Below are 25,670 nucleotides of genomic sequence, written 5' to 3' on the forward strand. Positions count from 1 at the left end.
CCCTTCAGCCCCCGTCCCCAAGTGCCGGCTATTGCCCAGTCCCGCCCTCGTTCCCCCAGCCCCCGCCCCATTGTCCTGCACCCCGCCCGCGCGGACCCCCGGTCCCGCCGCTTCCCCGGCCCCCGCCCTCCTCCCGTGGGTTTGCAGCAGCCCCCGCGCCCCGGGGTACTGAAATACGGCAGGGCCGGTTCGGATGCGGAACGGATGTGCTGGGGGGCGTGGGGCGCGCCGCATCCTTTCCTGTAGGGAACTACTTCCGGTAGGGGCAGAGGCTCGGCCAAGCGGGTGTCTGAATCTCTTCCGCCCTCACCAGTGGGCGGTGGCCGGGGATTGGTCCTGCGAGGGCACGTGGGGTCCAGCTGCCCCGCCCTCTCTGTGTCCCACCATCCGGGGAATGGGCCAAGCGGACGGGGCTTCCTTCCTGCTGTTGTTACTGCTGCGGAGCCGGCCGGTCGGGAAGGGGCTGAGGGGCCGCAGCCGGGCCGGGCTCCCCGTTCCCAGGGCGGGGCTGGAGCGACTTCCCCCCCCCCGCGGGCAGGGCCCCCCCCATCCCCGAGGAGCTGGGATTGTGACTCCCTCCCCCTGGCGTGTTAGGAACTGGGGTCACCCCCCCCCGGGAGCAGGGGTCGTGCTTGCCCCTCCCCCCCACCCCCGAGCTGCCCTGGGAGCTGGGACCGTAGCACATTGTGACACCCTCACCCCCCCCCCCCACACACACACCCCTGGGCTCCTGTTCCCCCTCCCTCCACAGAGAGGTGGGATTGTGACACCCCCAGCCCCTCCCCCCACCTCCTCCCTGGAGACCCCCCTCAGGAGTGAGGCCCGTGACTCCCTCACTCCTAAGGTGGGAGCTGGGAATCGCCCTTACAGTTATGACCCTCCCCAACCCTTTGGCTCCCTGGTAGCTGCTAGCACCAGCTAGTGTGGAAGATCCCTGGGATTGTCTGGATCCCCCATTTTGGCCTCAACAGGAGGTACTGGTGCTGCTGAGAGTTGGGCTTGCTTCTCTCACCCCCACCCCCCAAGCTGGTTAGTTGACAAGGTCATTCCCAGGCCTGTACCAACCCCAGAGAAACATGGAGTTTGCAGAACTAATCAAGACACCGCGAGCAGATAATGTGGTCCTGCACCGTCCCTTTTACCCAGCAGTGGAAGGGACACTATGCTTGACTGGCCACCACCTCATCCTCTCATCTCGGCGCCAGGACAATGCTGAGGAGCTGTGGCTGCTGCACTCAAACATTGACTCAATTGAAAAAAGGTATTTTTTCCCTTCTTTGCCCTATCTAACTCCTCCCTCTTCGTGAGGGATGGGAAGGAGCACTCTGAAGAATTGGGTGTCAGGAATCCAAGGGTTTAGTTCTAGGTCTGGAGGAGAGTGCAGTCCAATGATTAAAATAGAGGAGTGAGCATCAGGATAGCTGGATTCTAGTCCTGTTTGGGACATTGGTTGAGTTACTTCACTTCTGTCTTTACAGGTTTCCCTCTTCTGTAAAATGAGGGTGATAATTGCCTACCTTCCTGGGATGACTGACATTTGCATGAATGGAAGGGGCTATAGTTTAATAATAATATTTAGCTTTTGTACAGTGCTTTCCATCTGTGGATCTCAAAGCACTTTAGAAAGGTTGTAAGTATCAGGCGAAATTATTTGCCCAAGATGCACAGCAGAGCCAGGAATATAACCCATATCTTTGGAGACCCTGTGCAGCACTGTCTGCATGAGGCCACACTGCCCTACATGGACCAGTGCAATGGTACTATACCTACAGCTTCCTCCTAATGTGGCTTGATAAAGTTGAGGAATGTTGGCTACTGTACTTCAGTATAGACTCCATCACTGAACTGTTCCATCCCATTCCACCTGATCCATTTAGAGATTACCTCTTAAATATCCTTGTTCCCTGCTGGAGAGGGAAGAAAAACAGGATTACAACATATGTCCTTCTGTAGGGCTTGGTAAATAGCCCCAGCCATGCATTGTTTTAGTTCACATGTAGTGATGACTCTAAGGGCAGGTCTACACTACCCGCCTGAATCGGCGGGTAGAAATCGATCTCTCGGGGATCGAATTATCGCGTCTCGTCGGGACGTGACAATCGATCCCCGAATCGACGCTTCTACTCCACCAGCGGAGGTAGGAGTAAGCGCCGTCGACGGGGGAGCCGCGGAGGTCGATTTCCGCCATCCTCACAGCGGGGTAAGTCGGCTCCGATACGTCGAATTCAGCTACGCTGTTCACGTAGCTGAATTTGCGTATCTTAAATCGACTCCGCCCCCCCCCCGCCCCCCGGTAGTGAGGACGTAGCCTTAGACAAACCAATGTGGCATTAGAGCAGGCTTACAAAATTCCATCCTCCCACCTTGCTGATGTGAATCTCTCTTTGATGAGCAAGTAAAATACGATATTTTGTATTATTGTGATAAGGATTGGGCTGGTAGTTTTTCATAATCATTTTGTGGCATGAGCTCCAAAGCTGCTGGGTTTTTTTGTGGTGGCTTTTTGCCATTCTTGAGCAACTCTCTTTAAGCGTACGGCTTATTGGTCTCATTGTGGAGAAGAGCCATCTTTAATGACACCGGTGATGTCCGTATGCTTCAGGAAATTCAGAGAGAGGAAAAACAGCCCCACTAGTGTATTAACTGTTACTACAGGAAGTTATGAAATAGCAGTGCAGGAGGGCATACAGATAGATACATGTATTGGATCATCACTGAAACTGGACAGCTGTTCCATCCATTTATCTCAATGCTTACAGTTCTTCAGTGCTGGAGAAACAGTCATGACTACTGAGTGAAGAAAATATTTTTTTTTAGCTGAAATAGTGGCTTAGCAGAAATAATTCTGAAACCAAATTACAGGCCCACTGAATTTTTGTCTTGTTTGGTTACAATTCAGGTTTTATATAGTGATGTGGTGTTGGCCAAAAAACTATTACTCATCCCACGCAGACAGCTGTGCTGTATCCAGGCAATTACAGCTATACTGCCTGTGCTGCTTACAATGGCCTGTGTTTCATCGAGGACCGCTTTGTGCTGTCAACAAATTGTACCCATCGTGAACTGTGAGGATGAAACATAAAGGAATGCCAAAACAAAACTGACCTGGTTTGAATATCAGTCTGACTGTATTATAGTTCATATTTCTGTACCACCTTTCTTCTAAAAATCAATCATCTTTGTAAACATAGCTTGGGACGCATTCCCTAAGCAATCTCTGAGGAAGATACTCACTATATGCCCATTTTACAGATGGGGAAACCGAGGAATAGAAGTGAAAGGAGGTGGTCAAAGCCACACCCAGCTGGGTAGAACTAGTAGTAGAACCCCCAGAGTTGTGATTCCCAGTCTCTCACTAAGCCATGCTACCAAATCTACCCAGACCATTTATGTTGAGTGCCACATGTATAACTCTCTCTACTCTGATATGGTACAACTCCAGTTCAGTCTAAACATGGCCCCAACTGAGCTCCTTGTCTGTCTTGCTAAACTCTTTCAGCTTCTGCTAACACCCTCGTGCTCTGTGAGATATTTGAATATTTATTTCCCTGCCCTTATTTTCCTACTCACTTCCTTCCATCCTTTGTATTTTTAACAGCAACAGGCTTTTTTTTTTTTTTTTGCTAGTTGACATGAAGGAAACAAACCCTTTATTTATTCAAAATGTACACTTCTTTCTGCTGCATAAGGAACACCTGAGGCATTTTTAATAGGTACCTTTTATCTGCATGTTTTTACATTAAATATTAAGGGCTTGTGTACATCTTATTCCTGGAAGACTGAGGACTGGAGACCCTAGCACAGTTATGACTTTGTAGATATCAAGACAGTGAAACCTGTTTAATTGAGGGGGGAAGTAGTTTTTAGTCAGACTGAAACATTTTTGTCTTTTTAGTTAACCTTTATTAACTCAAACGTATAAAAAAATCTGTTCGATTCAACACTTGTGTGCATTCAGTTAGTGGATCGGAGAGCTTCCAGTCTGCATCCTCTAGCAACATCAGGAAATATCATACTTGAAATACATGAGATGTGGGGGTGGTTTGTTTTTCTAAACATTAGAAAACAGGAAGCAAGCCTTTAACCCTCTGTCCCCCTCAACACGTACATACCCCCGCACCACCACCAGAAGCAAAAAAAGGGCACACCCATTTTTTTCCCCTAGGCCACCATTAAATACTTACTTTGTCTTTTATAGAGGCGAACTGGGAAGAGATTCCTACCCAGAGCATTAGCAAGTAACACAGTTACATAAGAACATATCTTGCTGAAAGATTTGAATAGCACGTATTTTCTAAAAGAATGCATAGCAGATAAAGCTCCAACAAGTAGTAATTTATTTTGCACGTATGCGCTGCTGGAAGACCTGTGTATAATATTTATCTAGGAATTTGGACTTCCATAGAGACTATTTCTCTTCATAGTTCAACATACTGTATCTTTCACTGCAGGTTTGTTGGCTCGTTAGGCACCATCATTATAAAATGCAAAGATCTGCGGATTATTCAACTGGATATACCTGGAATGGAGGAGTGTTTGAACATCGCTAGCTCTATTGAGGTAAGAGCTTTTAATATTTACTCATAGTAATAAATGACACTTCCATAGCACTTATGGTTTCAAAGCACTGTTCAGATCTTAACTATGAACAGCTATTCAAAGTAATTGAAGAAGGGGCTAGCAGAATGTAGGTTTATAGTAGGGTAAAAACTAAGCTTTAATTTTAAGTTACTGAGAGAGGTCCTGATAGTCATGTTTATCAGATGATTGAAGCAGCCCAGGGGAGGGAGTTCTTATTAGGGAACTTGTATGGCCCCCAAATCAATCACATAACTGAACCCAGTGGACGTTATAGTAATACAGTAAATTCTTATTGCCACTTAGAGTGCTTCAGACTGTTTTAGGAGGCGAACAAAGAGCGTAAAACCACTCATTTGGGTTGGAAGAGTAATGGATTATTGTATGAAGTATTTTTGTTTTTTTTCACACTACTAGCAAAAATATAGTACCCCTTTTTAATTAAACCTCTGACCACAGTGTTTGGTTTTTCCCAAACATAACAGAACTGTGCTCGTACATGAAAATAAGAAAGTGAGGCTGACTATTCTATTTTATTTGTCTAAGCTAAGCGTCAAAGAATAAGTAGCATAACTAAATGCTTTTACTAACACGGGTGAATGTTATTTAAAATGAGTTCCCTTGACTGTGTTCCTGTTTAATGAGTCTCTTGTTTCCACACTTCTGTTGTACCGTTTTGCAAATGTAACCCTTAGGAGCAACATTGCATGGGAAATACCCACAGAAAGCAAGTAAGCATCACAAGCGTTCTAGCTACATCTGTCCTGGAGTGCTTTTGTGTGTCCCACTAACTTTGTGTTAGGTAAATTATACTGCAGTTAAATTACACTGTGCTTAAATTATAGCAATTAACTTGACATACAGTGTATTTTCACGGCTAATTATATAAATTTAGTTTATATTCTCAAGCTGTGCCTTGTCTTCTAGTTCCAGTAACTGGCTCTGCAGGACAGTATCAAATGAACCAGAGAATCATAGAAATGTAGGACTGGAAGGGACACCTGTAGGTCATCTAGTCCAGTCCCCTGCATTGAGGCAAGACTAAGGATTATCTAGACCAGGGGTCGGCAGTCTTTGGCATGCGGCCCATCGGGGTAATCCGCTGGCGGGATGTGAGACATTTTATTTACTTTGACCGTCCGCAGGCACAGCCCCCTGCAGATCCCAGTGGCCACAGTTTGCCATTCCCGGCCGATGGGAGCTGCGGGAAGCGGTGGTTAGGACGTCCCTCTAACCTGTTTTTAAAAACATCCAGTGATGGAGATTCCACAGCCTCCCTCGGTAATTTGTTTGAGTGCTTAACTACCCTTACAGTTAGACATTAGGAAAAACTTCCTAATCTAAATCTCCCTTGCTGCAATTTAAGCCCATTACTTCTTATCCTGTCTTCAGTGGTTAAGGAGAACAGTTTATCACCCTGTAACATCCTTTTACTTACCTGAAGACTATGATGTCGTGGTCCTCCTCAATCTTCTCTTCTCCATACTAAACAAACCCAGTTCTTTAAATCTTTCCTCGTAGATCATGTTTTCTAGACCTCTAATCATTTGTGTTGCTCTTCTCTGGACTTTCTCCAGTTTGTCCACATCTTTCCCAGAGTGTGGTGTTCAGAACTGGACACAATACACCAGTTAAGGCCTTGTCAATGCTGAGTAGAGCAGAAGAATTACTACTTGTGACTTGCTTATAACGCTCATGCTAATACATCCCAGAATGATGTTTGCTTTTTTTGCAACAGTTACATTTTTGACTCATACTAGTTTGTGATCCACTATAACCCCCAGATCCTTTTCTGCTGTACTCCTTCCTACGCAGTCATTACCCATTTTGTATTTGTGCAATTGATTATTCCTTCCTAAGTGTACTACTTGGCATTTATCCTTATTGAATTTCATCCTGTTTATTTCAGACTGTTTCTCCAGTTCGCCAATATCATTCTGAATTCTGATCCTATTCCCCAAAGCACTTGCAACCCCTCCAGCTTGGTATTGTCTTCAGACTATAAGTGTCCTCTCTGAGCCATTATCCAAATAATTTATGAACATGGTGAATAGAACTGGAACCAGGACAGGTCACCCTCCCCCCTGCGGGACCCCACTCGATATGCCCTTCCAGCTTAATTGTGAACCATTGATAACTCCTCTCTGAATATACTTTTCCAACCAGTTGTGCACCCAGTTTATGGTTTGTCTAGGTTATATTTCTCTAGTTTGTTTCAGAGGGTCTTATGAGACCGTATCAGAAGCCTTATTGAAGTTGAGATATATCACATGTCCTGCTTTCCCCATCCACAAAGCTTATTACCCTGTCAAAGAAGGGTATTAGGTTGCTTTGACATGATTTGTTCTTGACAACTCCATGTTGACTCTTACTTATCACCTTATTTTCTTCTTGGTGCTTACAAATTGTTTGTTTTTTCCATTATCTTTTGGAGTACTGAAGTTAAGCTGACTGGTCTGTAATTCCCTGCGTTGTCTTTATTCCCCTCTTTATAGACAGGTACAATATTTGCCCTTTTCCAGTCACCTGGCAACTCTGCAGTGACTAGTTCTCACAGATAATCACTAATAGCTCGGAGATCTCTTCAGCCAGTTCATATTTTGTCAGGCCCTGCCAATTTCAAGACATCTAACTTGTATAAGTAATTCTTAACTTGTTCGTTCCCTATTTTAGCCTCTGATCCTACCCCATTTACATAGATGTTCACTATGTTGTCCAATCACCGCTAATGTTTTTTTGGTGAGCACTGAAACAAAAAAGGCATTTAACACTTCAGCAATTGCTGCTTTTGTCTTTCCCTCTTCATTGAGTAATGGGCCTACCCTATCTTTGGTCTTTGTCTTGCTTCTCACGTAATCGTAAAATGTTTTCTTGTTACTCATCATGTCCATAGCTAGTTTAATCGTATTTTTTGCGTTGGCCTTTCTTATTTTGTCCCTACCTTCTTGTGGTAGGTTTTTTTTTGTTTTTATTCATCCATTGTAATTTGATCTAGTTTCCACTTTTTGTATGACCCGTTTTTGAGGTTCAGGTTATTGAAGATCTCCTGGTTAAGCTAGGGTGGTCTCCTATCATTCCTACGCATCGGGATAGATTGCTCTTGCACCCTTAATAGTGTCCCTTTAAAAAACTGCCAACTCTCCTGAATTCTTTTTTCCCCTTAGACTTGCTGCTACCAATTCTGAGTTAGCTTGAAGTCCATTGTCTCTAGTGTGCGCTTTTCCCTCCGACCGTTCCTTATCATCGTGAACTCATTATTTTGTGATCACTTTCACCCAAGCTGCCATCTGTCTTCAAATTCTCAACCCAGCTCTTCCCTTTTAGTCGGAATCAAATCTAGAATAGCCTCTCCCCTAATCACTTCCTCCACTTTCTGTAATAAAAAGCGGTCTCCAGTACATTCCAAGAACTTGTTGGATAATCTGTGCCCTGCTGTATTCTGTTCCCAACAGATGTCCATGTAGTCGCCCACCAAGTCCTGTGCTTTGGATGATTTTGTTAGTTGCTTTAAAAAACCCTCATCAAAAGTTTTTGGACTTTTTGTGTTAAAAGCATAAAAGATCTCAGCAAACCCTACTTTATTTTTGCTCATTTTATTGTACTGCCGTGTAAAATAAAGATGGGAACCATGGCAGTTTAGTAGGTGGTTCCGAATTGGTAATAGAATATGGAACTTTTCACCACTAGGACACTAGTTAGTCCGGCCTGGTATTGGACAATTATTGTTACCATCTGGCTGTTTAGTGCCCTGTGAAATCAGCTGATGATCTCAGGCCATTCCACACAGAGGTCTATATCCATCCCACAATTAACTTCCTTGTCCATTCAATCTTTTGCTTCCCTGATAAGATAATTGTCTTCTTAGCCTCAGAGATAATATGCTATGATGAGGCTGGAGGTACATTGGTGGTGGCCCATGTTAGAGAAGCTTGCGCTGCTATGCCTGTTCTGCAGAAACCCTTACCAAAAAAATACTACAATAATAGCTCAGAATGCTGCAGGATCAGTATTGGAAGTTATAGAATTTTGGACCAGCTACTGTAAATACCATGACCCTTGTGTAAGGGTAAATAAAAGATGTGAGTCTAGATCCAGCTGTTCTGCACAAACTTTGAATCTTTGAATTGCCAAAACTAAAAGACGGGAACATCGTACAGACATTTTTGCCATGCAAGGTCACCTGAGTGAACAAACTGACGCTTCATTTTTTTCCACAGGCCTTGTCCACCCTGGATTCTGTCACTCTAATGTATCCCTTCTTTTACCGGCCCATGTTTGAAGTTGTCGAAGATGGCTGGCACTCCTTCCTGCCTGAGCGAGAGTTCGAACTTCTCAGTTCAGTAGTAAGTTGAATATCAGGAATTTTTGTAGCCATACAGAGAAGGTCAATCAATCACTTGGGGCTTGATCCTGCTGAATGTATTTGTGCAGGTAGTCTGAGCTGTTTCATGCAACAATGTGTAGGACGGATCCCTTAGTGAAACTAGCTATACCCCGTGTGGGTGGAAAATGAAAACCTGTGTGGTATTGGACTGGCTGTTCGGCCCGATTCTTTACCATGTGCAAGTGGGTTTTTAAGTATCTGCTTAAAGGTGACCTGCAAAGTTACACGGGGAGTGGGAGGAGGTGTTTCCCTTTTTTCTTGTGTATATAAAGGAAGCCTGGATGACTTTTAAAAAATTGCTTGTTTGACCTTGGGAATAAATTGAATCAAGTTCTCCTGGGTTTGGAGAACTGAAATGTAGGAGTTTGTTCAGCCCTTAATTGAAGGGACTGGAACGTTAGTCTCTAAAGATCTTTCTCCTAGCCGCAGTTCAGGAATTTGTGTTAAATGGGTGGAAATAAATACAAAGTTCTAAACAAGGGGTGGCCAAGCTTACTGACCCTTTGAGTTGCATACGACAATCTTCAGAAGTTCAAGAGCCGGGGCATGCCTGCCGGGGCTCGGAGCTTCAGCCACACTCCTGCTGAAGCCCTGGCAAGCATGACCCGTGGGGCTGAAGCCCCAAGATTCCCCCCTCCAGCCCTGCTAGACAGAAGCCCCTAACCTACCACCCTGCTGCAAGGCAGAGGTCCCAAGCTCTCTCCGCTAAGTCTGGCAGGTGGAGAATGCAGGGGGTGGGCTCCCCGAGCTGCACTTTAACTGTAAAAGAGCCGCATGTGGATTGCGAGCCACAGTTTGACCATCCCTGTTCTAAACAGTCTCGAGCCTTATTTGCAATGGGGAAATCTACCCCAAAAAAATCCCACCAGTTCATTTGAGTTACTGCTAACATTGACGGCATCTGTAGTGTAGACAAGGCTCCCATGGATGGATCTATTTTTTCCATCGTGTCAATTAACTTGCTTTTAGCAAGTTTAACTGACGCAGTGGTTTAAAAAAAGACTCTGGCCAGAGGCGCCATGGGGTTCCCACCAGTGCTAATGCTACGTCAGCTGAACCTCCACCAGGCCAGAATATTCCAGACTTTAAAGTTGCAGTAACCATGCACAGTCTCCACAGTGCTTCATGTGCCATATACCACATCCATTAGTACATCATCAGAGCAAAAAAGCAAACATTGATTTTTATATATTTATTTTTATTTTAAGCTGCAGCCCAGTCTAATGTCTGTAACTCTTGCTGTTTCCCGTATATGGCTGATAATAGAGCGCATCGTTTTGTTGGTGTGATCGTTAGACAACTAAAGCAGTCCAGTGTCACTGTGGCAAGGAGAGGTTCTGGCGGTGGGGAGGCAGCAGGATGCTAGTATAGATGTGAGCAGCACAGCTTAGGCGTTTAGAGAGCCGCGTAGGGTGTATAGCCTGGGAGTTCTGGCATGTAGGGCATTCTGCTCTACCCACCTAAACCATGCCTCACTGTCTACACTGCTGTTTTTACCCATGCTAGTTAGACATGCAGTGTCTGTTCTCTGCACGCTGCCGTTGGGTGTAGATAACTTATCATTAGTGGCTCCCTTGGCTTTCTGTGCACTTTCCACTTTGCTGCTTTACGGTGCTAGGTTTCATTTGGAACCATTGATTACTGAATGAAAACATGAGCTCTGAACAAACAAAGATCAATTGACATCTCTTATTCCAAACCTTTACACTCAACTTGCTGTTGTAGAAGTGGTGGCATGATACTTGTTCCCAACAACCTAGATTTACTTATGGTGTCCCTAGCCTCTGTTTGTCAGAGGGTGGAGATGGATGTCAGGAGAGAGATCACTTGATCATTACCTGTTAGGTTCACTCCCTCTGGGACACCTGGTATTGGTCACTGTTGGTAGACAGGATACTGGGCTGGATGGACCTTTGGTCTGACCCAGTATGGCCATTCTTATGTTCTTATGTACTTTTCAAGAACAGCAGTTGAAATGACTGTTGGCTAAATATTTCTTATTCATTCAACTTTTTCAGTTAGCAGGAGGGAGCAAGCTAATAACTGCTTTAACATTTTAGTCCCAGGGCTGAATGAGTTTCAGATCAAAGGAGGCATCTTCCTATTTCTAGTTACATTATCAAGCTAGAACTGTTCTGCCTTTATCCCTAGTTAAGTATTATAACTAGGGCCCTACCAAATTCTCGACTGTAAAAAATGTGTCACGGATGGTGAAATCTAGTCTTTTGTGTATGTTTACCCTATACTATATAGATTTCATGGGGGAGACCAGCGTTTCTCAAATTGGGGGTCCCAACCCAAAATGGGGATGCGGGGCAGGGTCACAAGCTTATTTTTTGGGGGGGGGATGTCTCGGTATTGCCACCCTTACTTCTGTGCTGCCTTCAGGGCTGGGTGGCTGGAGAGCGGCAGCTGCTGGCTGAGGGCCCGGCTCTGAAGACAGCAGTGCAGAAGTAAGCGTGGCAATACCATGACCCCCGTTGCCCCCCCCCCCAATAACCTAGTGACCTCCGCACAATCCTCTTTTGGGTCAGGACCCCTACAGTTACAACATCGTAACATTTCAGATTTAAATATCTGAAATCATGAAATTTACGATTTTTAAAATCCTAAAACCATGAAATTGACCAAAATAGACAGTGAATTTGGTAGGTCCCTAATTATCACTGTTTTTCAGGAACTCTCTAATTCAAACAGAGTATATCTCTGAGCATTGTACTAATTTTACGTTTTACTCAATTGTGTATGAGAACCGTAGAGTTTTACAATACTGGGGTGAAACTAAACAAAAGTTGGTCTGCTTCAACTTTTTCAGTTGTCACATAGATTCTGTAGAGCCCCTGGAGGGTGTACCCCATGTGTAACTGTATTCATGTAAAACTGATTGACAGAATGTCATCCTGCATTTGTAATAAAATTTCACAGTACACTTCAAGTACAGCACTCCAGAAATTTAGCTTAAATGTTGCTTAGTCATGCTACATTGCAACATATTCTTGTTTTGAGTCCTCTTGGATGCTGTGGCAAGAACATTTAATGCAAATGTGCTTCAAAGAAGATGTAGCAATTTACAAGTTGCTGTCATTTGCTAATACTATAGACCAGGGATCGGCAACCTTTGGCACGCGGCCTGTCAGGGAAATCTGGTGGCAGGCCAGGACAGTTTGTTTACCTGCAGCGACCGCAGGTTCGGCTGATCGCAGCTCCCACTTGCCGGGGTTCGCCGTTCCAGGCCAATGGGGGCTGCAGGAAGCAGTGGCCAGCACATCCCTCAGCCCACGCTGCTTCCCGCAGCCCCCATTGGCCGCCCCGGCCTGCCAGCGGATTTCTCTGACAGGCCGCGTGCCAAAGGTTGCCGATCCCTGCCCTAGACTGTGTGTGCACTAAAGATCCTGTCTCCGGCGGGTGATGTACAGGGGAGCAGCATTCTTGTCAAGTGTCTGCCATGCATGACGGTTCTAATAAATCCATCACAACAGCAAATTCTACAGCTAAATTATGGAACTAAGGGTATGTCTGTGCTACTGTGGCATAGCTACAGTGCTGCTGTAGCACCACAGTGTAGATGCCTCCTGCATCGGCATAAGGGGTTTGTCCATCGTGTAGTTAATCCACCTGTTTGAGAGGTGGTAGCTAGGTCAATGGAAGAATTTTGTCCACAGGGAGGTTGGCGGTGGGGTTAGGGCAACCTAACTACGGTGCACAGGGAGTGATGTAGCTAGGTCGGTCTAATTTTTAGGTGTAGACGAGGTTTAAGTCAATGAAATATATAGCTGATGTCTTTGTGTGAACATGGGGAAACAAACAACACTTTCCACTGGCTGGAGACCCAAATATTTTGTATTGAGAAAAATTGAAACATGCAGAGACAAACATTTTTACAGAGAGAGGAACATGCAAACAATTTACTTAATTTATTGTAATGAGGTTATCTCATGTCTAGTTGGCAGTGGGTATCAAGCGGAGTACCTCAGGTGTCGCTCCTGGGGCCGGTTTTGTTCAACATCTTTATTAATGATCTGGATGATGGGATGGATTGCACCCTCAGCAAGTTCGCAGATGACACTAAGCTGCGGGGAGCGGTAGATATGCTGGAAGGTAGGGGTAGGGTCCAGAGTGACCTAGACAAATTGGAGGATTGGGCCAAAAGAAATCTGATGAGGTTCAACAAGGACAAGTGCAGAGTCTGCACTTAGGACGGAAGAATCCCATGCACCACTACAGGCTGGGGACCGACTGGCTAAGCGGCAGTTCTGCAGAAAAGGACCTGGGGATTATAGTGGATGAAAAGCTGGATACGAGTCAGCAGTGTGCCCTTGTTGCCAAGAAGGCTAATGGCATAATGGGCTGCATTAGTAGGAGCATTGCCAGCAGATCAAGGGTAGTGATTATTTCCCTCTATTTAGGGCTGGTGAAGCCACATCTGGAGTACTGCTTCCAGTTTGCGGCTCCCCACTACAGAAAGGATGTGGACAAATTGGAGAGAGTCGAGCGGAGGGCAACGAAAATGATTAGGCTGGGGCTCGTGACTTATGAGGAGATGCTGAGGGAACTGGGCTTGTTTAGTCTGCAGAAGAGAAGTGAGAGGGGATTTGATAGCAGCCTTCAACTACCTGAAGGGGGGTTCCAAAGAGGATGGAGCTCGGCTGTTCTCAGTGGTGGCAGATGACAGAACAAGGAGCAATGGTCTCAAGTTACAGTGGGGGAGGTCTAGGTTGGATATTAGGAAACACTATAGTTCACTAGGAGGGTGGTGAAGCACTGGAATGGGTTACCTAGGGAGGTGGTGGAATCTCCATCCTTAGAGGTTTTTAAGGCAGGAGACACTTCTTCTTGTCAGGATCCTTCCACAGGCATATCTGGCTGCCAGTCTGCTACTTTTGAAAATAAACTTGGCGTTCGTTGTAGTCAAAGCAAATGCCAGGACAATTTATGTAAACGTCCATGTGGTGGACTCCAGTGATCCACGAGGGCTTATGTCAATACACAGTAGTTGCCTTTTTGATTGAGATACTTTGCTGGGTTGGGTGGACACAATACATGCCATCTGTTTTGCCACCACAGTTTAAAAAAAAAAAAAAAAAAAAACTCTTATTGCGTTTAGGGGCATCTTGCACTTTTAATTGCACCTCCCTAGCCAAACTTTTCATAGTGGAAGACTTTCACAGCAGTCCCCAGTATGGGTTTCCCAACCCCATCGGAATATTTATCGCTTGGGGTTACCAGCTTCAGTAGAGCATCCTCCACCCTCATTTCCATGGATTAACTCTGGTCGGGGTGGCCTGGCATTCCACTGTCCAGGCAGGCTCCCAGAGAGAGAGGTCTTGCTCATCTGAAAGTTCTGTGGCCACTGGTTCTTATCCCAGGCCTCCAGCATGACCCTGATCCACCAAGTACTGGATCTGTTCTTGGTCCAAACATGGCATTCAAAGTGATAAAGGTCCATAGCCAACAGGCACCTGAGCTGGGCTTGGATGAAGCTGCAATGTGAGCCCTCCCAGCTCCTGAGCAGCCAGTGGTTCTAGCATAGACTTCAGTAACTCAGCGAGGTACACTTAGGGGCCCTTACTCTCTGCCGACCGTATTCTCAGCTGCTGTGTCTGAGCCCAGATATCCAGCAGTTTCTGCATTGCCAGTTCTGTCAAAAATACGGCTTGTTGAGCCAGAGACATGCCTCACTCCAGGCTGAATTCGGTATCTTCTCAGTACTTAGCAGGTTCTATCACAAATCTCAGTTTCGGGGAGCTGTGTAAAAATATGGGCTAGGTCCATTGGGAGACTCTCAGTGCCCAGGTACAGCAGTGGTTGCAGGGAGTGCTGTGTGTGGAGTCAGCATGCTGGTTTACATGAGCTTGCGCACATAGCAAACCTTTAAAGGAGAAAACGGTGATAGAAATGTTAAACTACTGTATTTAACCTCAAACAGTTCAGTCTTTGAGCATAGATGGACCTTCGGTCCCTTTGGCTTGGTCTATGTTGGGGAAACTTGTTAAAACTTCCCACAGTTGCTATTGCTGGTGGTAGTGGTGGGGGCACTAGTTGATGCTATTTGTGTTTCAGTATTATCTAGAGGCCTAGATCAAGGCCCCTTTGCAGACTTGTAATAAAAGTCCTTGTCCCAGAGAGTTCACGTGTTTGATAAATGCTGGAATCTCCTTTATATGGGATTAAAGATGACTGCATCTGTAGGTAATGCTACTGCAACGCTCACTATGGAGAAGCTAATAACACTGATTAAAAAAAAAAGCAAACATCAATTATTGGCAGCACGGGCTTGCCTTGTTAAAGTGCGCTCGTTAGTGCAGATGCATAGTCTTGGGGAGGGAGGGGGGAATTGTCTCCTGGTTTTGGGTGAGGCACAGGTGACAAACCAAAAATCTAAGTGACATTATCTGTAGATTTTCAGATGGTATTTTATAATTTATTTTTGTTTGGTAGTTTTAACTTAGAATGTCTTGGCTTTCCCACGTTTCCTTCTAACATTGCAGCGTTCGTTTGCTAGTACAACAAAACGTTCTCTTGTATCTTTTCCAGACGAATGAATGGCGGCTGAGCTATGTCAATAAGGAGTTCTCCGTCTGCCCCTCCTACCCACCAGCTGTCACTGTCCCAAAATCAATTGATGATGAGGCCCTTCGGAGAGTTGCAACCTTTCGCCACGGTGGCCGCTTCCCCGTTCTAAGCTATTACCATAAGAAGAATGGGATGGTAAGACTTGTTTGAGTGCTTTAGGGACTTAAGGAGTGGGTTTTCTTGGGCTGGACAAAACTATAAAGGTCTCTTCAGAACTCTTTTGCCCTTTTATTGAAAAATAACATCTCCTGAAGGCTTTCAATGCAGCTCATAAGATGTTAACTCACAATCACTACCCAGCTTATTCTGAGACTGTCTTTTCATAGCCGTTTATATTTAAACAAGGGAGCCTGGGCAACTCTAGGTGTAGGAATATAGGACTACCAGTCTAGACTGGTAGTGACTGAAAGGTTATCTAACATCTGTTCAGTAGTGGATAGGAAATGAGTCATCTCTCAGCAGAGAGATGTCCACCTCATGCTTGCAACCTCCACAGCTGGCACTTCTTGGGCTGCCTGTGCCAACTGGCTATGGACTGAACAACCCACAGAGACTGCATGATCCTTTCACCCTGAGATGTGGTCCATCTGAGTCATGACTGAGGCACAGTGTGAGTGAAGCTAGCACTGCCTCTGCTTACACTGCACCTGGTCTGTGAACGAGCAGAGGACTCAGTTCTCCAGGCCTAGCCATGTGGCACCTTTAACGAGCAGCGAATTCTTTCACTCACTCCCCGACCCCCTCCGCTTTTAAGTTGTCAAAATCTGAGACTCTGGCACCTCTCTGACCCAGCCACTAACTGCTTGTGATTACAAAGAAATATACCCAGAAGGTGGGTTATGTGATTCCTTGCATCTAGTACTACGCGCCGTTGGAGGCAAGGCATTGGATTAGATGAACACTGGCCTGATCCAACATAGGTACTTCCTGTATTTCTCCTTTTGCCCAGGCCTAGAGTTAAATCATTAGCTAGTTACACGTTGACAAATCAATCCCAAACTAGTGAAGGAGTTAGGTAGCTCATGCTGTTCCCCGTCACTGTGGAGCTTCCATTCTCTTCCCTGCTTGGGCCGGGGGAGAGAGATTTCTTGAGATTTTTGCTCTCAATACATGTATGTTTCAAGCGTCCAAGTGGCAATTCTTGAACTTCTGATAGTAATGCCTTCTGTCATGCATTGCTACACCCTGCTCTAGTCTGTGGGAGTCAGTATATATGTTTGACTCATCATCCTCATGCTTTCAGTTGTCTCTTATACTAGAGTTATGGCATAGCTTTATCATCTGTGAAATCTTTCTTCCATGAAGCCTTATCTTAAACAAGCGTGGAGCTCTGGTTTATGGGTTTTTCCAGAACCACCGAATAAAACTACTACTAAAGAACATGTTTGCATTACATAGTTGACTAAAATGTTTTAAAACCGTATTGGTTACAGGTTAAAAATAAAATCCTCCTTCAAATGTTTTCCCATTAAAGAAGTTTCAGCAGGAATCTGGAGTCAGAGGTTGTGAAGGTGGTGGGCAGGGAATCATAAACTGAAAGCTGAGGAGGCTGTGTGAGGATCTTTCTCCTGAAAAATAATAATTTTTTAAGAAGCGAGAAATCATTTAATCTAGTGTTCAGACATAAGGGCAATGAAAGATGGGAAGGAACTGAAAAGTGTAGTTACACGCAAGAGGAAAACAAGGGTTTGCAGCTGAAACGGGAAGAAAGGTAGAGAGCTATGGGCAGGCTTTTTCAAATAGCAGACTCTACCGAAGACAGCTCTTTGGCCACTTCAACAGCCAGACTATCCAGGTAAATGCTAAGAGGATAAGAGAGTGGGAAGGACAGTGAGGAGAGACGTCTGAGCTTGGCTGGTGCAAGTCCATGGAGGAACTAAAGGGGCAATTTTGACTTGGATCCTGAAGTTGCTGGGAGAGGCGTTTGAAGGCTGAGGTAAGCAGTTAACTTCACTGCAAGGATGGGATTGTTAACCAACAGGGCTTCTGCTTTCCTTTAACAATGTGTAGAACTGGCTGAAGCACTGGCAGATGGATTGCTCCCTACAATATGCCACTGGCAGGGGCCCAGACTAGACAATCTAATGGATCTCCCCGTCTCTCACAGCTGATGCTTTGTTCCTTCTCCTAGGTAATGATGCGGAGCAGCCAGCCTCTCACAGGTACTAATGGGAGACGGTGTAAGGAAGATTCAGCGCTTATTAATGCCACCTTGAGGGCAGGCAAGCGTGGCTACATCATTGATACCCGTTCCCTGAATGTTGCTCAGCAAGCCAGAGCCAAAGGAGGCGGCTTTGAGCAGGAAGTGCAGTATCCTCAGTGGAGGCGCATTCACAAATCTGTTGAGAGGTAAATGAAATAAGATGGCCGTCAGGGAATCCCATAGCCGCTTTCAGGCTGCCTTGAAGAACTGGGTTTTCTTGAACCGACGTAGCTGCCTCGCTGCTAACCTCCAGGGTAGATGTGCTGTGCTGGTGTTAAGTGTCGGCTTCCCCTGATTGGAAACACCAGGGGCCAGATTCTCACCTGTGCCTGAGCTCTGCTTCCTGCAGCAGACTGGGGGTAGGCGGGCAGTCATCAAAGAGCTAATTATGGTTCCCTTATTCTCAGGGTCAGTGAGCCTTAAGACCACTCAGCTGCTCTGAGTCACACCACTGGTATAGGGTTCTTAATGTATCCTGCACCAATGGAGGATAGGCATAACAGAGCTGCACTCCCTCCCCCAACTTATGTCGGGCGTATAGAGGTCGCTGGTGTGGGAACTGGCTGCAGTAGCTTTACACTAGCAGTGTAGTTGCCCTATGGCAGGGAGATTCCTTGCTGGCCAGTTTTGGCCACAGTCGAGTCCTTTTGTGCCACCTGCACAGTGCAAAAGGCTGATCTCTTAAGAATCTTGGCTTAGAATCTTGACGCTGCATTAATGCATCTCCATTATTGTAGCTACACTAGAGCAAAAAACCAAAACCCCAGGGTAGGCATGACCTTAGAGAGGAAGTGAATAGAACCTTTATGAAGTGCTGCCATGTTTTTACAGCTCTTGTGAGCAGTTGAACTTGATGATAATTTTACAGACAGGCTTGAGTGTTGATGCATTTTACTTTATATGCCCCTTTCTAAACATAAATTAAAAGGTTCAAGTTCATCTTGCTATCTCTGGTTAATAATTTCTTGGAACCAAATCTTTTATATCAAATCGTAATATGCTCTTTTCTTCCGCACGCCCATCCATCCTCTTACTTCCCCACCACCACATTCATTCTCTCTCTCTCTCCCTCAATAGGTGTTAGACCATGTGACATTTAAATGTCTGATGGTCAGCAGATCTGTAACTTTAAATGTGCCTTAAGATCTCATAGCAGGAAGAGGATCAAAGAGAAACATTTAGTTCAACCTAAAGCACGCTGAGCACTGCAGCTTGCTAAGTCTTGCAAATGAAAGTCATAAGATCCTGTAAATATAAAGTATAACTTTTTTTCAGTTTATCTTTGTGTGTACATAGTCTGTCTGTCTTAGTGTGGTTGTAGTCTGAAAGTGACTCTGTAAAAATGGCACTGTGGGATTCTATATTTGTCTCAATGACCTCAGATCACATCTTCTCAATTTACAAGTAAAGACTTGTTTTCTTACTACTCTTTGTCTTCTGCAGCACCCATAATAAAGATTTTGCAGTTGGAACTTGGTGAGCAAGTGTGTTGCAGTATGTGCCGGACTGGAATCCAGCTTTTTTTCTTCCCAGTATTGATTCAGCCATGTTATCTGGAATCAAAAGTAGCAAAAACTTATTTAGTCAGTGAATAGAACAGAAAACACACAGGGTGCAGATAAATTCAGGAAGACGGTGCTGGGGGTTTTTTTTCTTCTCATTGGGACATTTCAGAGCAGAACATGCCTTTTAAGGAGTGGAATTGCTCGAGTTTAAGCACTGGTGTTTTCCCATGATACTAAATTGTGACTCATTCACACTAAGAACAGATTTGTTGAACAAGAAAATATCACTTTAATAAAGTCATGCTTCTTACCATAACTTCTCTTGAAGCGTTGGTGTTTAAATCTGTATTTTGATTGGTTATCTTATGGATGTGTGAGCATGGTCTAATAGCTTCAGTAATATTGCTTGTGGGCTAAATAATCTTTGCTTTCCCCAAAGGTATAATATTCTGCAGGAAAGTCTCATCAAACTTGTGGAAGCTTGCAATGATCAATCACACAACATGGACCGCTGGCTTAGTAAACTGGAAGCCTCCAACTGGCTGACTCACATTAAAGAGATACTAACTGCGGCTTGTCTGGCTGCTCAGTGCATTGACAGGTAAATCCTCTCTCAGTTCTTGGTTACTATCTGTGATGCTGCTTGTTAAATATTCCTTTCGGCGGCAGCTACGGTATTTTACTACAGTATACTTTCTTGCTTATTTCCATGTAAGACACCATTTTATCACCACCGTTAAGGAGCAGTTTAGGCCAGGTCTAGGTTTTATTAGTACAAGCATGAGTGAGGAATCATAACAATTAGGGATGGACAATAGGTCATCTAGTCAAGATTGCTTCCTGTGTCATCTAATGTTTTGCCCAGTCTAACCTATATTGCCAATAAAACTAGAGTTTACACAACTGAACTACTGTTGTGACAACATATTAAGGACAGCTAAACTTGATCCTGTTTTGACCATGCATGTGCACATTCTTTACTCTATGAACATCCTTTCCATTGAGCTAGTCCAGTACTCAGTCTAATTTTAAATGACTAAAGCAATGGGGCTTCCATCATTTCCTTTGCAGTCTTTCCCACAGTTTAACATATCTCCGCTTTTTTTGATATTCAAGCCAAATTTACTTCATACTTCTTTCTATCAGTCTAAGCAATTTTTCTCCTTTCTTTTAAAGGATCATGACTCCTCCAACCTGTCACTTAACCAAACTATATATATATTTGTAGAGTCATTCCTCATAAACATTTTTCACCCCCTTAATCAGTTTTTTCCTTTTATCAAAATTTCCTCTGGTGTATTTGTTATCTAGGTGAGCAGAAGTGAATGTAGCAGTCTAGCTGTGGCCTGTTCACAGTTGTACGGGAAGGGGCCTATTTCCTCCCATCTCAGAGGATCTACGTCTCCTCTTTGCAAACAGGAAAAACATGCTGTTTGCAAATCTGTGGTCTGAAATGTAATTCAGTTTGGTTAAGAAAATGGCAGCCAACCACCGAGACGTGGCATTGAGACCTGATGCTGCTAGGTTTAGTAAATATACCGGCAAGGAATTCAAACTGGAACAGGTTCAGAGAAGGGCTATTGGAATGATCAGAGTAATGGAGAGCCTGCCTTACAAGAGGAGACTTAAGGAGCTTGGCTTGTTTAGCCTAGCAAAAGAGAGACTGAGGGGAGACATGATTGCTCTCTCTAAATATATCAGAGGGATAAACACCAGGGAGGGGGCACTTTTTTTTTTAAAGTTACAGGCCAATGTTGGTACAAGAACAAATGGATATAAACTGGTCATCAACAAGTTTAGGATTTAAATTAGATGAAGGCTTCAGATCATCAGAGGAGTGAAGCTCTGGACCAGGCTTCCAAGGGGATTAGTGGGGGCAAAAAATCTAACTTGTTTCAAGACTGAGCTCGATAAGTTTATGGAGGGGATGGTATAATGAGGTTGCCTACAATGGCAGATGGCCCATCCACGATTGCTATTAGCAAATATCTCCAATCGCCGGAGAAGGGGCACTGGATGGGGAGGGCTCTGAATTACTACAGAGAATTCTTTCCCAGGTGCCAACCACATGGTCTAACTGATGGCCATATTTGAGGTTGGGAAGGAATTTTTCCCCAGGTCAGATTGGTAGAGACTCTTGGGGATTTTCATTACTTTCTGCAGCATGGGGCACAGTTCACTTGCTGGTTTGAACTAGAGTAAATGGGGGATTCTCTGTAACTTGAAGTCTTTTTAAAATCAAGATCTGAGAACTTCAGTAACTCAGCCGGAGGTTACGGGTCTATTACAGGAGTGGGTGGGTGAGGTTCTGTGGCCTGTGATGTGCAGGAAGTCAGACTAGATGATCATGATGGTCCCTTCTGGCCTTAAAGTCTGAGTCTATGAGCCTTGGGCAATGAGACAAAAGGATTGCACTAAAAACATCAAACCATGGCAATTACTTGCTTCCAACTTTATTATGGTGAAGGCCAATAACTCTCCTTTACATTGAGTGCAATGGAGCATTTATAACTCCTAGCAGATGAAAGAAGCAGATTGAGTTTATATGGAGTTGGCATGGGACAACCTGGAATTTCTGTGCTCTCAACCCCGTTCGGAAGCTAGTTACTACTTTTGAGTAGACAACGCACTGAAGTTGTGTAATCCCCTTAGACGGAATGGTGGGAGATAGATTTACATCCTGGGACTAGGACTTTTCAGCTTGGAAAAGAGGAGACTGAGGGGGGATATGATAGAGGTATATAAAATCATGAGTGGTGTGGAGAAAGTGAATAAGGAAAAGTTCTTTACTTGTTCCCATAATATAAGAACTAGGGGTCACCAAATGAAATTAATGGGCAGCAGGTTTAAAACAAATAAAAGGAAGTTCTTCTTCACACAGCGCACAGTCAACTTGTGGAACTCCTTTCCTGAGGAGGTTGTGAAGGCTAGGACTATAACACGGTTTAAAAGAGAACTGGATAAATTCATGGAGGTTAAGTCCATTAATGGCTATTCGCCAGGATGGGTAAGGAATGGTGTCCCTAGCCTCTGTTTGTCAGATGGTGGTGATGGACAGTAGGAGAGAGATCACTTGATCATTACCTGTTAGGTGCCCCAGAGGGAGTGAACCTGGCATTGGCCACTGTCAGCAGACAGGATAGTGGGCTGGATGGATCTTTGGTCTGACCTAGTATGGCCATTCTTATGTTCTCTTGCATCCCTGTGACAAGAAAGATAAAAGATCAGAACAATATTATCCTAGTTTGTCATTCTACAGGAAGCACATGGACATGTTTGTTCGCTTTTGCATTTACTGGGAGGGGTGGGAAGAGAATGGTGGCGAAGTTGCTCTCCGTCTGGAACTACTGTAAAGCAAACTGAAAAAAATATATACATAAGGATTAATTTATTCATAGCTGTATCGCCCAAGTTCCTTTTGGATACACTATGCTAATTCTAGATGAAAGCATTACCATGGACTACATCTTTATGCCTCTGCTTTCTACTTCAAAACAAGTAGAAATAGCAGCAGAGCAATTAATTGGTGTCAGCACTGGCGCTTGCTTGATGGATTGCTCTTATTTACGAACAGTTTATAGCTCAATTTAGGCCTCTGCACATGAACAAATACAACCTACCATTTAGTTTATATTTTTTTTAAAAAAGCTAAAAAGGTATTTGCACAAGTGAGCCAATCTTGTTACAGAATCCTAGAGTATCAGGGTTGCAAGGGACCTCAGGAGGTCATCTAGTCCAACCTCCTGCTCAAAGCAGGACCAATCCCCAGACAGATTTTTCCCCAAATCCCTAAATGGCCCCCTCAAGGATTGAACTCGCAACCCTGGGATTAGCAGGCCAATGCTCAAACCACTGAGCTATCCCTCATGTTTCAGGAGGGGGAGATGCAATAAGACAATTGTAAATAACGCCACAGGAAATTTGAAGGAGGAGCTTGGTGTGATATTTAGGGCACTTGGCCAGGTGTGGTATCGGAATGAATGCAGGGGGATTGGCTGTTCTGAAAAGTCAGTGGGAGCTGAGGGGAAGAACATATTGAATCTTAGCTGTATGTAAAGCAGTGGTGCCCAAACTTTTCCTGTTGTCGCCGTGTCCCCCTCCATTATTGTTCGGTTGGCTCAGCAGAAGAACTTGGGCTGAAGGCAGAGCTGGGGGCTGAACTGGAGATGCAGGAGGAGCTGGGGCTAGAGACAGAGCAGACCAGTAGACAGAGAGGGAATGAGGGAAGAGCTGGGCTGGAGGCAGAGCAGGGGGCGGAGTGGAGCTGTCGCTGGAGTGGAGGTGGGGTCTGAGCCGGAACTAGGTTGGGGCGGGAGACGAAGTGGAGCTGCGGCTGGGGGCAGAGCGGGGCTGGGTGACGCTCCCTCCCGGCTCCATGTGTGGCCTGGTCTGGGCCTCGCTGTGCGGGGGCCCCCCCCCGAAAGTTTTTCTGCGGCACCCCTAGGGGGCTGAGCCCCACACTTTGGGGACCACTGATGTAAACTATTACTCCACTTTCACTATAATTTCCTTAGATTTTTCACTTGCTTTATGGTCTTCTGATTCATCTGTACAGAGAGGTGTGTGATAGTCATTACGCTTGGCTCTGAGGCAGAGCTAAGCCATCAACCAGAATATTTCTTGTGCCTTTGTAGGGCAAGCCCTCTATTACATATTACCCCTGTCCATTTGTAGTTCTACTTTGTATTGCTGTAGCTTCTAAATACTCTAATAAGGAGCATCAGGAGTGTTAGATGCTCTACAAACACCCAAGAAGACATGGGCCCCGTTAAGATTCTGAAGAGGTTTCCAAGTAGCCTGTTCTTCCCAGGAGCGTCCTAGATGCCTAACTGAGCTTCTCAGCCTCCTGATCCCTTTTCTAATGGAGTTGGGATCAGTCTTTGGATACTGTCTATTTAATAGGGTGGATCCTAAGTTGATGGGTCCAGGAAGACCTCTTCTGTGTGTGTGACAAATATTCTGGATTCCCAAAGCACAGAGCCAGAAATTCTACTGAATCCTTAAATGATGTGAAGCATAGATGACACTATGGTCTGGGGCTGGAAAGAGTATCAGTATTTTTTCCTCACCCTTATAGAGGTGAGTTTGAGTGGGAAAGAAGGAATGGTTGATAAGCCACCTAATGTTGTCTAAGCCCACGGCAGGTGTGCTGATGTGTACTGAGAGCCTGGGCTTACCTACATCTTGCATATTTGGGTTCCTATTCTTGCCCTCTTGAATTTTCTCTCAGGGAAGGAGCATCAGTGTTAGTTCACGGGACTGAAGGAACTGATTCTACACTCCAGATAACTTCATTGGCTCAGATCATCTTGGATCCAAGGTGCAGGACCATACGTGGCTTTGAGGCTCTTGTTGAGAGAGAGTGGCTGCAGGTGAGAGATGCTGTTTAGTTAGTGCTAAGAAAAATGTATGTGTGGATGTCACTAGATTGAGGCGCTCACAAGTTGTTGTTCAATGTGTGTATTGTGATAGAGCCTCAGGCCTCAAACATGTTGAACCCCATTGTGCTGGACGCTGTTATTGCATGTCTTGATACCTGGGGCACCAGTGTAGCTATCTCCCATTGGCTTTCTGTCAATGGAGTATTGTGCGCTAGCTGTCCTTCTCCGTTGGTGCTGAGAGGGATCTCTCAACAATGTGAGGATTTCCGAGCCCCTCTCCCATGTCAAGGATACTGTTGCAATTGTAAATTTAACAAATAATTCTGCTCTTTGTAGTTCATTGCAGCTGGTGTTCTCAGCCAGGCGTTTTTTCTTGCATGATCAGCAATTTCATAATCTGCTAAATCAATGGTCCCCAACCTTTTTGTGGCCAGTAGCACATTCATGTTTTCAGAAGAGTGTTGCGGGCGCCAACAATTTTTCAAGGCTTATTTTGTATTTGTACATTAAATAATACGAAAAACATCATATTTAATATTACATAATATATGAATCCAGAGAGAAGAGAGAAGCCGCGAGGACAGAGAACACCGGCGCCCGCAGCCCCGGAGTACTCTGTCCCCAGCAGGTGTGGGGCCCCGGCTTCTCTCCCCTGCTGGGCACTAGGCGGGCCTCGTGCCTGCCGGGAACAGAGAACACCGGTGCCTGCAGCCTGAGTTCTCTGTCCCCGTCAGGCTGGGGGCGGTGGCTTCTCTCCCCTGCTGGGCACTAAGCGGGCACACATAAATGCCCTGGTGGGCGCCATGGCACCCGCAGGCACCGCGTTGGGGACCACTGTGCTAAATAGTCTTCAGTGCATATTCTTGTAGTCTGATGAAATGTGACATTACTTGCATACCTCTAGTATCACTGAAAAGTGCAGCGGATTGGCACTGCAATTCACTATTGTTAGCTTGAAGCCGAATTGCACCTGTTACATGATATTAACATGATGCAGTGGGACACAGTATCACAGATAGAAATAGTTATGCAGAAATCTTGTGCTT

The 25,670-nt window shown here is 45.1% G+C and overlaps 1 protein-coding gene across 1 annotated transcript in view; it reads left to right on the top strand.

The window, feature by feature from the left end:
• Positions 1–1,007: 1,007 nt before the first annotated feature.
• The window catches only part of MTMR9 (myotubularin related protein 9), a 30,176-nt gene continuing 5,513 nt past the window's right edge, over positions 1,008–25,670 (top strand). Inside the window, exons 1-7 of the mRNA XM_024194586.3 lie at positions 1,008–1,261; positions 4,452–4,560; positions 8,796–8,921; positions 15,497–15,670; positions 17,667–17,884; positions 19,683–19,844; positions 24,474–24,615. Of these exons, the coding sequence (XP_024050354.2) occupies positions 1,077–1,261; positions 4,452–4,560; positions 8,796–8,921; positions 15,497–15,670; positions 17,667–17,884; positions 19,683–19,844; positions 24,474–24,615 (1,116 nt within the window). The 5' untranslated portion in view covers positions 1,008–1,076. The remainder of the gene's footprint in view (positions 1,262–4,451; positions 4,561–8,795; positions 8,922–15,496; positions 15,671–17,666; positions 17,885–19,682; positions 19,845–24,473; positions 24,616–25,670) is intronic.

This window comes from Terrapene carolina, unplaced genomic scaffold (genome assembly GCF_002925995.2).
Source record: "Terrapene carolina triunguis isolate 2854851 unplaced genomic scaffold, T_m_triunguis-2.0 Scaffold228, whole genome shotgun sequence".
In the NCBI taxonomy this organism is placed as follows: domain Eukaryota; kingdom Metazoa; phylum Chordata; order Testudines; family Emydidae; genus Terrapene; species Terrapene triunguis.